The sequence below is a fragment of the Sciurus vulgaris genome (genome assembly GCF_902686455.1).
Source record: "Sciurus vulgaris genome assembly, chromosome: 3".
NCBI classification, from domain to species: domain Eukaryota; kingdom Metazoa; phylum Chordata; class Mammalia; order Rodentia; family Sciuridae; genus Sciurus; species Sciurus vulgaris.
The window spans coordinates 103,004,371-103,018,534 of record NC_136463.1 but is presented as its reverse complement, the minus strand read 5'-3'; the positions used below and the strand labels follow the sequence as shown (position 1 = coordinate 103,018,534).

Below are 14,164 nucleotides of genomic sequence, written 5' to 3'. Positions count from 1 at the left end.
TTATGGCTGTTTTAGAAAGCCTTTCTTGTCAACAAATGACTACTTGTACCAATATGTTTTTGTTTCTGTTAACTAGCCCTTATTGGTTACCACATGCTGCACTAGCAGAAAATTCTATAATCTATAATAGATTAGGGTCAGCTATTCTTCTGTTTTCTGGCTTAGTGAGCTGATTTCCTTTCATATCATGGAAACAAGGCTAGTTGTTAATTATGAAAATACTTAAATTAAGACCGCTAAATACGTGCTGTTAGAGTAGCTAGAAATTACAAGTTCTTGGTATGGTAATATTCTCGGGCTACTATAATAAAAGATAAGACCTATAGATAAAAGATCCAAACTTCACTGACTCAAAAGAGAAAAAAAGGTCTAACCATTCTCCTCTGACTATAACCTATTACCTTTTACTCCATCGTTCAGGAGTAAGAATCAGCTTGAGTAGTTCATTCTTCTTAAAAATCTTTCTCATAGAGGTAGTTGAAGAAAATAGTACTTGACAGGTTGTTAGGTCTTCTCAGTAGTAAGAGCCGCCTAATTTTCTAATTCAACACCCAAACCAGGTTATATATCTTTAAAGAACAAAAGAAGAAAATAAGAAAAAGTTACCAAATAAGATTTGTTCTATATTTACATAGAATAAAAGAATGGTTAGTGGCTATTCAATCTCTTTTTTTCCCTAGTCCTTTAGAAAGATATTTTATTCTATTTCTGAATACCTGCTAAACAAATTGCTTTTCTATTACTATGCCCATCTTACATAAAATTACATCTAGGGACTATCCCTATTGATTATTCATCAACATTCTCTTGTACTCTTTGACTTTTCAGTTTTCCCCATATCATTTTAAAGTGCACTTAGGCAAGTTCAAGTCTTAGCTTATATAAAAATAATTAGTTGGGATTGGGGCTGTAGCTCAGTGGTAGAGCATTTGCCTATCATGTGTGAGGCACTGGGTTCAATTCTCAGAACCGCATATAAATGAATGAAAATAAAGGTCCATCAACAACTAAAAAAATTTAAAAATTAGTAAATTCTATTAACTAGGGTTGGGGTTATAGCTCAGTGGTAGACACTTGCTAGCATGTGTGAAGCACTGGGTTCAATTCTTAGCACCACATGTAAATTAATAAAAATAAAAGTCTACCAACAGCTAAAAAAATATTTTTAAAAATTTCTATTAACTAATCCAATAGTATCAAACTCCATTACAGGGTAACGCAAAGCCTAGCCACCTGCTTTTTGTTTTGTTTTGTTTTCCTAGACCTATTTTTACTGAAGGTAATAACAAAAAGAATGTCCTATAATATTTACAGGGTGAAACTATACTTCTTTACAGAAAGTGAGTTACCAAAAATAGTTAATTTTACCTACATCCAAATGAAAATTAGTATTATATTTTTTTCGCCATTATATTATATATTTTTCACCATTATATTTTTTTAAGTTCAGAAAAATCTTGTCTCTTCTTGTTTCACCTTTATGTAATAATGCAGTTATTTCCTAGTCAAAGATGCTGCTGAACTTGGTGCCATAATAAAGGGCCAATATCCCTGCACAAAGCATTACTTCCCTAACCAAACAAGAGTAGAAGCCTGAAATCTTTCCAGATAAAATTACTCAGGCTGACTATCTATAGTTAGAGGCTGTAGCACTAAGTAAAACTAACAGACCAAAGTATTAACTATTTATCCTTTCAGCCTTTATTGTAAGAGCTTGATTATTTGAAAAGATATATTCATAAGAAATAAAATACAATATACAGTATATTGCATATTTCAGACAATAAAGAGGTAGTGATCTTAAGAAGAAATAGGACTAAGGATTGAAATGGAGCAAATTATGTTATATGCATTCATGAATATAACATATGCATTCATGAATATCTAAAAGAACCCCACTATTATGTATAACCATAATGCACAAATAAAAACATTTAAAAATAAGCATTTGAAAGGAGAAAAACCAAAGTTTTGAATGCTTAAGTAAATGAGAATATAAATTAGCAGATGCACAAAATCTAAAGATAGGAACTGATCACAAAAATTCAATAACCAGTAGCTATCTCTTTTTTTTACTTTTTTATTTTTGAGATACTATATTTCAAAGTTCTCAAGTCATTAAAAAAAAAACCTCTTTAATAAGTAGAAAAAATAGGGTTACTAAATAATACTAGAGGAAGACTGATAAGTATAAACAAGCTGTACAATACAACCAGAGAACATTCAATGCTAGGAGAGATCTTGGAGAGTCTCTCTAGCTCACACTGAGGCAACAGACTGCTAACTAGTCTCACCTCTTTACTCCTACACACTTCCAATATATTTTTCAGATAGCTGCCAAAGAGATCTAGTTCTTCTTTAAAATTATTTTTTACCAGTTCTTTGCATTTTCATTCTAATTCCTTCCCCTATTAGATCAAAGTCCTATATGATCTCACTCCTCTCTCCAGATATCTGCATTCACTTCTTTGGGCAGCCAATTAAATATTTATTGAATTTCTACTTTGTGCCAGAAGCTGTGCTATATCCTGGAGGTAAGGGGATGAACACATCTTCTCCTGCTCCACTGTTGGAGCTACTATGAAAACTTGAACTCTAATAGTGGAAAGAACAAATAATAAATGGGAAGATAAATAGAGATTGTTATGTGTGATGTAAGGTGAATAGAGAGCAATCCTCTCAGTACCCTGCTAGTTTGGGGGCAGCACATGTGACCTCTGTAATTAGTTGTTCACTTGACTGCTTACTTCATAATTGTAAGCTCCATAAGGGCATAATATGTCTGTTCTGTTCACTGCCAAATCCCAAGCACTTAGTAGACTGTCCAGCATTTATTTGTTAAATAAATGAACACCTATTTTATCATCTTTAATTTTGGGACACATGAGGTCTTAATGATTGTCAAAGAAGAGTCAGTAGGAAAGTAGAAATATGAGTGAAAGACTCTTATTAAGTTTTAGTCCAAAGTATTATACCACACTCAAAATATTGATTTTAAAATTCAACTAATTGTGTTTTCAAAGTTTACGTAGTTGGCACCTACAACAGACCTAGGAATCTTTCAATATTTACTTCTACATTTAAAAGAACAAAAGTTTTGGGGCTGGGGTTGTGGCTCAGTGGTAGAGTGCTTGCCTAGCATGTGTGAGACCCTGGGTTTGGTTCTAAGCAGTGCATATAAATTAATGAATAAAATATAAATTTATGAATAAAATAAAGGTCTGCCAACATCTAAAAAAAAGTAAAAACAAATAAAAAAGTTTAAACACCTAAAACTGAAGTGAAATCATCCAAAAATTTTTTTGAGAGAGATGAAGATTTATGCCATTGCTTCTTTTTAATGAGTGAGTACAATGAGACCTTAAAGAACTCTTTGAAAAGAACCATGATATCTGAATGTGTATTTCCTGCACCTATCTAGCACTCTATACTGATATTTTCTTTGAATCATTTAATTAGAATATTATTTCACATTAGTTGATAAGTAATATACCTGTAAAATTTAAAAGTATCTCCCAAGAAAGCCGAGCATGGTGGCACATGCTTGTAATCCCAGCAATCTGGGAGGCTGAGGCAGTAGGATCACAAGTTTGAAGCCAGTCTGGGCAATTTAGAGAAATTCTGTTTCAATATAAAATAAAATAAAAAGGACTAGGGATGTCACTCAGTGGTAGAACATCCCTGGATTCAATCCCAGTATGGCAATCAATAAATAAATACAAAAATATCTCCCCAAAACTGAATTTATACTTTTAAATGTCTTACACACTATATCCTTCAAAATTAGACTCAAAGCAGATTAATGACTGAAATATGTATGCAAGAGCTACTCTAGACTTGCTGCTGTGTTATGTGGTATAGTATTTCATTTAAGACAAAGTGGTTTACAAATCTAAAAAATTAATCTCATAGTTTTAGAAAGCTGCTAAGATCTCATAATTTACCCATGACCCTTCCTCTTGAAATAATGCCTTGGAACAAGCCTTATTTATAATATATGGTCATAAAAATGTGAACAACAGATTTTTCCTAATAATGGCCTCCTTTCTATAAAATATAAATTTTAAAGTCAATAATAGCAACTAGGAAAACTCTTCCCTCCAAGCTTTATAACTAGACAGGCTTATTTTGTTACAATACATAAAGACTTGATTAATTTAAAAATCTTTTATAGGGCAGCCCCTCCCCCAAATGTGTAGCTAGTCCTTCTAATTTAATATCTTCTTGCTTAACACTTACTTGCTTCAGCAACATTAAGGGATAAAGTGATTCTCATTGTGATAACAGATCCCAAAAAGGGGAAAACTGCCAGTATTTAGAACAAAACAATGATCAATGAAAGGTTTAGGTTTTAGTTATGAATAGCATATACCAAGATCAGAAAAGTATCTATTTCTATAGAGCAGTATAATTTACTATAAGGAAAACACCTCACATAGATTTAGAAAAATATAGTCTAGATAACCAGTAAGAGTCATTATTGTAATTATTGGAATTTGACCATGATTTCAGCACAAACAACATATTGAACTACCAAAGCTCAGAATTCTTTAGGTATCACAGTGTCCATCCTGTAAGAGAATGACAAGCTCTTCCGTTTTTTATGTGCTCTTTTATTTTTCCAAATCTGTGTTTATTTTCATTCATGCTTATCATTTAAATGCATGTCTATCTATACACATTTATTCAGTTATAAAAGTTCTTTCTTTTTTTTCTGGCTTATTTCTTTACCAATTTAACTTAGTAGTACCACCATCTACCTTAATCTTCAAGTTGCTATTTTGTCCTATATTCCACATACATATATTTAGAACATCCATCAAGATCAGTATCACTTCTACCTCTTCTCAGTTTTAATTACTTTCATCTGGATTTACCCCTTCAACTGAGACTGTCCTACCTCTTCAAGCAATTATGAATATCTCTTCATCACATAAATATTTTCTTCAGATTAGGTCAAAATTCCTCTATCCCAACTTGCCTTCCAACCATGATCAAGTCTACTCTCAAGTGCTCCTGTGCTCCTGATGCTGCTCTGTGCTGTTTGCTTCATATAAGATGAATATTCTTCTTAACCCCCGCTAAGGCATTACTCTTCTCCAGTACTAGGCTCTAATTCCTCTAGTTTTCCTAAATGAAAAAAATCTGAATTCCCCAAAATTATCTAATTCTGTTTCAACACTTTCCTATGAGCTGAAATGTATACAACTAGTCCAGAAGAGAGAAGAGTTCAGCCAGGACAGGAAAAAAGTGTCCCTTGAGACCAGTTTTCCCCATATTCCACAACTAAACACACATTCTCCATTACAGATTAAATAATGCAGTGCAGTTTTTTTCAGTGTTTATAATTTTGACCATACATATTTACTTCTCCACTCAGAGGTACCGGTTAGAATAAGAAGTTGATGAGCTAGGTCAATGTTTTAGGAGTTTATAATCCATTAGTTGATCTTGATAGAAGGGTCAAATTCAACAGTGTTAAAATTAATTGAATATTTTTTTAAAAAGTATCCTGCTCACATTAAGAATATATAGTTCATGAAACTTTGTTCTGCTACATACAGACACACACAAACACACAAAATTACATGGAAATTAAGTCATTACACAATGTATAGTTCTTATTGTGGATAATGGTCAAAAAAGTATGAAAGCTTACTGAAACCTGAAGATATCTTCCAAAGGTATCTTTGGAAGATATCTTCAAGTTTCCAAAGACAAAATGTCTTTTTTGTCTTTCCAAAGACAAAATTTCAATTATAGTAAATGATTTAGTCTAAGCATCAAAGATAAAGCATCTTTAAAAATGATCAAATCTTGAGCATATCAAAACAATCACCAGCAAAATATTTTTTCTTAATAAAATGTCATGACTGAACTCTAATCCTAAAATTATAGAATCTTAAATCTTTTAAAGTAGGAAAAAATTAAAGGTAATCTAATTCAAGTCATCTAATCCAAATTCATCACTTATTAACAAAAAGAGGAAATCTCTGGTGCAGAGAAGTGAAATAATTTCATTTCATTCATTCTATAAATATTTGCTGAGTAACTACCGTGTACCAGGTTCTAGGAATGAGTCTGTGGAATAAGAGAAGATGTTTTTAAAGAGTGGAAACAGGAAAGAAAACATCTGCACTAATGTAAAGTGAAAACAGACAAATAAACAATTTCAATAATTACTGAATCCAAGGTGACTTACAAGGTGTTAGATGAACACAAAACAACTAACTGAATCTAGGCTGGGTGACAAAGAAAGTATTTCTAAAGAGGTGATACTTAGTTTTTAAAACAAGAGGAGTTAGCCAGGTACCCTACAAAGATACCCTACTGATATTCAAAAAAGAATGACATCCAGGAAACTGTAATACGAGTTTGTATTACTGAAATACAGAATCCATGCTGAAGAGAAGCAACAGCAAAATATCTAGCGTTTATATGCCATTTAATAGCAAACCACTCTCTTAGACAGGCATAATTAATATTCCCATTTTGTAGATGAGAAAACTGAGGCACATGAAGTTGAAGGAAGTTTGACCAAGGTTAAGCTGTGAAGTCAAAATTTAAACCAAAGAAATTTGACATCAGTGCCTATACTCTTAACCACTATACAAAGAGACTGGAGAAAATAGGCAAGAACCAAAATAAAGGACTTTTTATGCCATTCTAATACTTTAGTTTCTATGCTAAAGGTGACTTGCCATGAAATGTTTGAAGCAAAAGTGATGTCAGACTTATTTTTTAATGAGGCCACTCTGGCAGCTGTATGGATGATTTGTAAGAAAAGTAGTAACAGGGAACTAGCTGGTCTTAGCTAGAAAAGAACAACAATGATTCAGGTAAGAGAAAATGACAGATGTGCTAAATAGTGGCAGTGCTGGCACAAGAACCCAAGTCAACCAACCACCACAACCAGTATTCTTGGTCACTATCCACAAAGACCTCCAAATATATCCCCTTAGGTCCACCATTCTAAAATTTCTTGAAATTCAACCTCAGGGATGACATGTTTCCTTTAAGTCCTTTTATTTTAAAAAATCTGACCACTAAATGTACTGGATATATGAAAATAACCAACTGAAATCTAGTTGGAGAATGATGGAAAATCAACTGCTATCTAAAATAGTTTTCCTGCCTTCTTCCTCTATACACTATTCCTGGAACTTTCATATTCAATAGTTAATTTAAAATCAATGTTCTGTCTAGACATGACTGTCATAACTTAACAGAATTAAATGTACCACAAAAGAAGGCTAATATGGGCCCATCAGAGGCAAGAAATACACTCTCAGATATGGTCAAATTTTGGCTTGAACAAAGATGATGAATGAGTAAGAGACTATCTGACAGCAGCAAAGAATTAAGGGGAAGCTGAATTTGAAAAGGAAAATGAGAGCAATGTAAAGTTCAAGCTATTTGAATCCAAGAGAATAACACTATTCCCAAATGTGTGTGCAGTGGTTCAGAAACCAGAGGAAAAAACTATCTGGTCAAGCTCAAACATTCTGAATTCAATCGGCTTTAACTTAAAATAATGAGTGAACCCTCTTAAAGCATGGTGGATAGTCAACAAAGGTTCCACAAGCAAGCAGTCTACAGTACAGGAAAGTAGAGAAGGAAAAGGGGGCAGGAAAGTAGACAAAGGGAGGAATATGAAAAGGGAACTATAATGGAAGTAATGATGAGTTTTATAACAAAAAGAATGAATATATACAAGTAAACCCAGTATCAAAGGTTGCCAACTTCCTCTAACTATGATTTGAGGAACACTATGACAGGTGGCAACATAACAGAGCACGAAAAGGCAAATCTGATATCAAAGGTGGGAAGTAAGGGTACTTATTGAAGAAAATTGCAAAAAGATTGTCTTAGACTCTAAAAGAACAAACTAAAGATTATTAAAATCTCATTTGGTTTAATTACACTTCAATTCTTTGAAACAGAGTCTGGTGGACCCAAAGGTGAAAATATCAGTAGTACCAGAGGGCTCAGAAGAGATGTTAGACAGTATGAGGCTGATTTGCATACTTTCTGTGGAAGTGATGTCAGACTTTTCCTCTGAATAATATAATGCTACTTAAAGAGTTTCACTGTAAAGCCAGACATGGTGGCACATGCCTATAATCCCAAATACTTAAGAGGCTAAGGCTGGAGGATGGTCAGGTTCAAGGCCAACCTGGGCAATGTAGGCAGATCCCGTCACCAAAATAGACAAACAAACAAGAACAACAAAAAGCAAATCAATCAATCAATTGATAAATCGATCTATCTCAAGTTTCACCGTAATTCTCATCCTGCTTGGCTAACTTTAATAAAGCCAGAGTTCAAAACAAGGTATGCATGTATTAATTATGATCAAGATTTAATCTTAAAAAGGGGCCAAGGGTCTGCAAGAGATCATAGAATATTATTTAGTGTATCCTAAATAAGTCCAATGGTAACCAAAATCCTACTAATGATTCTCAAGAAAATTATGCAATTAAGAAATCACTTTAAAAAAGTTTCTTGAAATTAGATAAAAGAAATCCTTTTTAAAAGGTGAATTTATACCTTTACACTATTCAGGGCACATATGATGGGGAACATATTTCTTCCATTGATACAAAACTTTCAGGCACCATGTTAAATATGTACACACACATGTATACACACTTGTACACAGACACACACACCAGAGCCATGCAGCCCAGTGACCTCAAAAGGATAAAAGGAAACATCCTTAAAGATGATTGGTATAGCAGAGAAAATATCAGATCAAAAGCAAATATAATTAAGCTTGATACCTTGACCAAGTATTCATCAAATTCATGAATATGCAGTTTTCATGAACACTCAAAATAGGCCATTAGAAAGTTTATTGATAAAAGCAAAATATTTTTATTAACGCTTAATGGAATGCGATAATATATATAACCTATACATACAGCCTATTTCCTAATTTAATCACATTTTAATTTTAAAAGATAATGAAAAGATGAAAACTTTTCAATACAAGGTCAACTGGCGATCATTAATTTCATATACTGGTAAAGTGAGATGACTGACTTTAAGGGAAGTAAGGAGCACAGCACTTTTACTACTATACAATGCCTTTAAAAATTAAATGTTTAAACTGGGCGCATGCACACCTATAATCCCAGCAGGACAAAGCAGGACTGAAAGTCAGAGACCAGCCTGGGCAATATAGCAAGACCCTGCCTCAAAATAAAAAAATAAAAAGTGCTGGGGATATAACTCAGTGATAAAGTGCCCCTGTGTTCAATCCCCAGTACTGCAAAGAGGAAAAAAAAAAAAAAATTCAGAGTTTAGGCTTGTCAATCTCAACACTGCTGATATTCTGAGCCAGATAATTCTTTGTTATGGAAGACAGTCCTATGCATTATAGGATAGTTAGCAGCATCGCTGCCCTCCACCCACTAGATGCCAGCAGCACATACACTCTGAGCTGTGACAATCAAAAATATCTCCAAATGTACCCTGAGGTAAGGGGGAGGGAAATCACCCCAACTTGAGAACTACTGATGTAGATCACAAATTTAAAAAAATTAAAAATGAAATGCGGGGGAGCGGGTCGTGGGTTTTTTTTCTGGTCCAAATGTTTCAACATATTATATTTGATCAAAGACAACATTTAAGAGATCCTCCTTCTTAGAAAACAAAGTATTTAACATCTACACTTGTTAGACAAAGTTTACAAGAATCTTAGAAGATTCTCTGCAGTGCCAACTCTCCCTCCAACCACACATACACTAGTGAGGGCGTACATGCACACACACATACACATACACACACACAGATACTGCCTAGCTGAACTGAAGAAAATGTAACATAATTACTATATTTTCATTTATTCATCAAATATATTGACCACACTTTCCAGCTTCCACAGACTCCAAAGGAATTCTTAGAAAATGTAATGTAACTCAAATACCATAAAAGCTTCATTACTCTAGGTAGGATAAACCAAAGTTCTTGGTCAAGTATTAAATTCATCCTCACATTTTAACAAATTATAAGAAAAAGTACAAATTAACCATGGTGCGTTTAGAAAGAAAAAATTGAAAAGCAGATTTGTATTTTGAAACTGAATCTGAGTAGAGATAAGAGGAATGAAAAAAATCAAAATCAAAGGGAATCTGTAAGTATTCCAGGATGAGGATAAAACTCAAAATGTTTCCCCTGGAATGAGAGATAGGAGGGAATTATACACTTGGCCATATCTTGCATAATCAGTCTCCAGAATACAAACCATGGAATGAGAAAAACTGAAAAATCAAAGTCCACAAAATACTACAGAAAACATTTCCCATCCTGAACACTTAGAAGAAGACTGTTTTTTACTATTGTTTTCCACTTAAATTTTTTAAATGAAATATCCAGAAAGAAGAAAACTGACAACCTGATAAATTTCTTAATTCTCATATAAAAAGACACTCTCATACTTCCAGCATGCCAGATTACACATTACACAGAAAAATCAATTAGGAGGAGAAACACAATAATCCTTTTTTAGAGTGCATTTGATTCATAACAAAGCCCTTTTAAAAAATCAGACATTTTAAGTACTAAAAACCTTCATGTAAATATGGATTAAGGCTTTTAAGATTATTTCAATTATATTCAATAGGAACACATAATTTAAATCAACTAGAAATGTTCATTTAAAAAAACAACCTATGCAACAATATTTAATATTAATTTCATGTACATGAATTATCTCTATGCTCTATAGCAACAAAATACTTTATTTCAAAATTTTCAATATTAAACTTCTGGCCCAGTGAAAATAATCCTTCAAGAAACTAACGCTCAATTCTTTTTACTCCCAAACCAGAGGAAGCTGTAAGATCTGTAGCGACAGCCTGCTTTTCTAGAAGTAATACCTTAAGACCGCTCAAGAATAATATCCTTCACCAATTAATGTGACTCAGGTGGGCTTGGGAGGGAATAATATCCAGGATCCCTTGGTCAGTGGCCATGATGCCCCTCCTTCTCAAGGGCAGGAGATCAGAAAAAGGGATTTGAACAAGAGGAGTTCACCATTCAGAACATAATAGGGACAGAGGAGAAAGAGTACTACAGGAAAGATAAAAACTACATGGTTAAGTCATTTCACAAAAGCAAGATGTTTAATGTTATCAAGGCCTTCATTCATTTCAGACACACCATTGTTTAGCTTCCTCCCTAAACCATGCACAAAAAGAACTGTCAGCCTGCCTTAAGCATGTTTCTTCTTCCATTTAAACAGACATGATTCTTTTGGTTAATCTCTGGCAATGATCGCCATTTCACAACACATTCAGCCCACCCGGAACTGATCAATACCACTACAGACATAAGACTAGACTTTATCCATTTATTAACCACAAGGAAATGTACCATTCAGCAAAATTCTATACATTACAAAAGATTCTATTAAAAAGGGGGGTGGGGAAGAGGGACACACACACACACACACACACACACACACCACAGAGGTACACAAAGAAAAGACTACCACCCTCTAATTTCCCTGTGGCAAACGAGATAAAGACATGACCATGAAACCTGTCAATTCGTTCTTCCCCCTATAATTCTCACAACCCAGTAACTGGATAGTGAATACTTAGGATAAATAGATCCATTATGACTTTTAAATTGCTTCATCTATGCAACTAATTCTCCTGTTATGTACATTTGCACACCTTGCTGCTAAATACTGTATACATTTACAGAATTTCAAAAACAAAAGACTAGTTTTTCCAACCACTGGTTGCAACATAGAATGTTCTCACAAAATCAAAATTTCAAATATAAAATGGCCAGATTCCTCTTCCCAATCTGAGGCTAAAATATATCTCATGAGCATAGCATATTTAACAGTAAGAACAATTTCACATGGGCTGTTCTTAACCGAAAACAATGCTACCACACAAAGCGTTTAAAATAAGTATTCCGTAGGTAAGCAAAATCTATGCCTGAAAAGAGCACACAAATAAATGGTGGTTGAAAGCCAGCACATTACCAACACACAGCAGCATACCTCTTCTGCACTGAGTTATAGTTAATACTCCAACAACAACAACTATTTTTAACACTGCTGGACAATGAAGTTGAAGAAAACGTAAGAAGAGACAGATGAATTGCTGATAGGATGCATTGTTTCTCACGGTCAAAATTAAGTAGAAACTGACTTGATCTATGTCGTAATATTCACCGGTGAAGCACTAATTAGAAGACTAGAAAATGATATTTTAAAAAATAAGAAAAAGAAAACCTTGTTTTGGAAGAGCTTACACTAAATGACATTTCGGAATACTCCTTTTGGGTCTCAACCTTTGCATAAATTGTCACTTGTGGTATTTGTGGCTTAAGAGCAATCCAACCAGCGCTGTCAGCCAGTGTTATGGCCACAAACCATGACTTTCTCACTTCCACAACAACACAGCACTCACTCTTATCAGCTCGCCAACCCAACTCAAAACAAGAAAAATTCACGGAGGTTTCCAGATCACAATCAGACCTGGGGGTGGTGGTGGCAGCAGACGGGCTCCGGGTGTGGGGAAACCTCCCCAGGCTCCACTGGAGCTCACCGACCCAACAACAACCGCGGCCACCAGCAGCGGCAGCCGCGGCCGCAGCAGCAGCAGCCCCACCGCGCTCCCTGCACCTACCTGAAGAACAAGAGATAAGAAAGACGGCAAACGCCAACTTTGCAGCAGCTCCCATTTTCCCGAGGCGCCGGGGAATCCGAAGGAAGTTCTCGCTAGATATCCAGTTTCCTGCGTCTTCCTCGGAGACAAACCTCCTGGTGTAAAATCAACCGTCATAAAACATATTCGGAAGCCCCCGAGGGGGGAAAAAAAAACGTTCACGGGTTCTTAAAAAAAAGAGAGAGAAAAAAAGCACAACAATAAAAAGAAAAATGCACCACGGGGAAAAACCGCCACACACACGCACAACACACAAAACCAAACAACGAAAAGCCAACAACAACAAAAGCGGGTTTAAATCACTGTCAAAATCACTGTCAGCTCCGCTCGCCTCTCGAGTCTCTCGGAACAAAACGCCAGGCTGAGGCGTAGAGGAGGCGGCGGCGGCGGCGTCCACTGCCGCCCGGACAGTCCGGGAACCGAGCTGGGTCCGACGTCCGGACCGACCTTCAACCCGGACACCCAAAGTCCGCGGACCACCGGCGACCGAGCTCGCGACTGTGGCGGCCGAGGCGGCAGCGGCGCGAGGAAGGGTCGGCGGGAGGCGGTAGCAACAGCAGTGCAGACGGCGGCCAAGTTCTGGTCCAGGCTCTGGCTCCGGCTCCGGGCTCCGGGCTCGGCCGCGTTTTCGGTCTCCTGGCCTCCGCCGGGCCCCGCCCCCCACACTTCCGGTTCCGGCCCGAAGCTGGAAACCAGGCGCAGCGGAGAACGCTTGGCGGCGGTGGTATCGGCGGCAGCGGCAGCCCGGCGCAGCGCGCGTGCCGGCCCGGGAGCGCGAGGAGATTGTCGGGGAAGCAAGGCGGGAGCGGGGGAGGGGTGAGAGCGAGGGCGGGGCCGACTGGAAGGCGAGGAGGCGGGGCGGACGGAGGCTCGTTACCGCGAGGCCTCGGCGTCCGGCCTGCTTGGTCCAGAGATCCTTCGACAAAGGGGCGCGGGTCCCTCAAAGTCCCTGGGCAGTGGCTGGGCTGTAGGTGGGCGGGGTGGTTGCGACCGGGAACCACGCACGCTTGTCGTCCAGATCTCGCCCCACTGGAATCTCTGGAGCGCCCGCCCGCTGGTCAGGGGCAGCCCAGGAGGAACCCAGGATGGGGGACGGTGACTCCAAAGGGCGTCTGCGGCGCCCAGTCCTTCCTCTGGGGGTCGCCTAGTCGCCAGCGTCGAGTGGGTGGAATCCGCGGGTGGGAACCGGTCCGCCGCGCCCTTGAAGCTGCCAGAGGGAGCTCGGGACGCGCGAGCTGGCGTCCGCGCCCCCAGCCTTGTCGGTGCGACCTACCGCTGTGACTTCTATCTAAGCATTTCGTCTCGCGTCTGAAAAACTAACCAAGAAAGACCTGTCCGACGGGTCGGAATATCCAAGCCAATTATCGCAATGTACAATTTGAATCCATTTCCACCATACCTTTTATACTCAAAGCATTGTTTTGAAAACGGTTCTGTATGTAATAGATTGGCAAATACTTGTTTATTAAGCA

General features: G+C 37.2%; 1 protein-coding gene across 1 annotated transcript in view; it reads right to left on the bottom strand.

Moving 5' to 3' along the window:
- ACVR2A (activin A receptor type 2A) overlaps positions 1-12,723 on the bottom strand; it is a 78,744-nt gene extending 66,021 nt beyond the window's left edge. Inside the window, 1 exon segment of the mRNA XM_079132479.1 lies at positions 12,654-12,723. Within this exon segment, the coding sequence (XP_078988605.1) occupies positions 12,654-12,708 (55 nt within the window). The 5' untranslated portion in view covers positions 12,709-12,723.
- Positions 12,724-14,164: the final 1,441 nt, after the last annotated feature.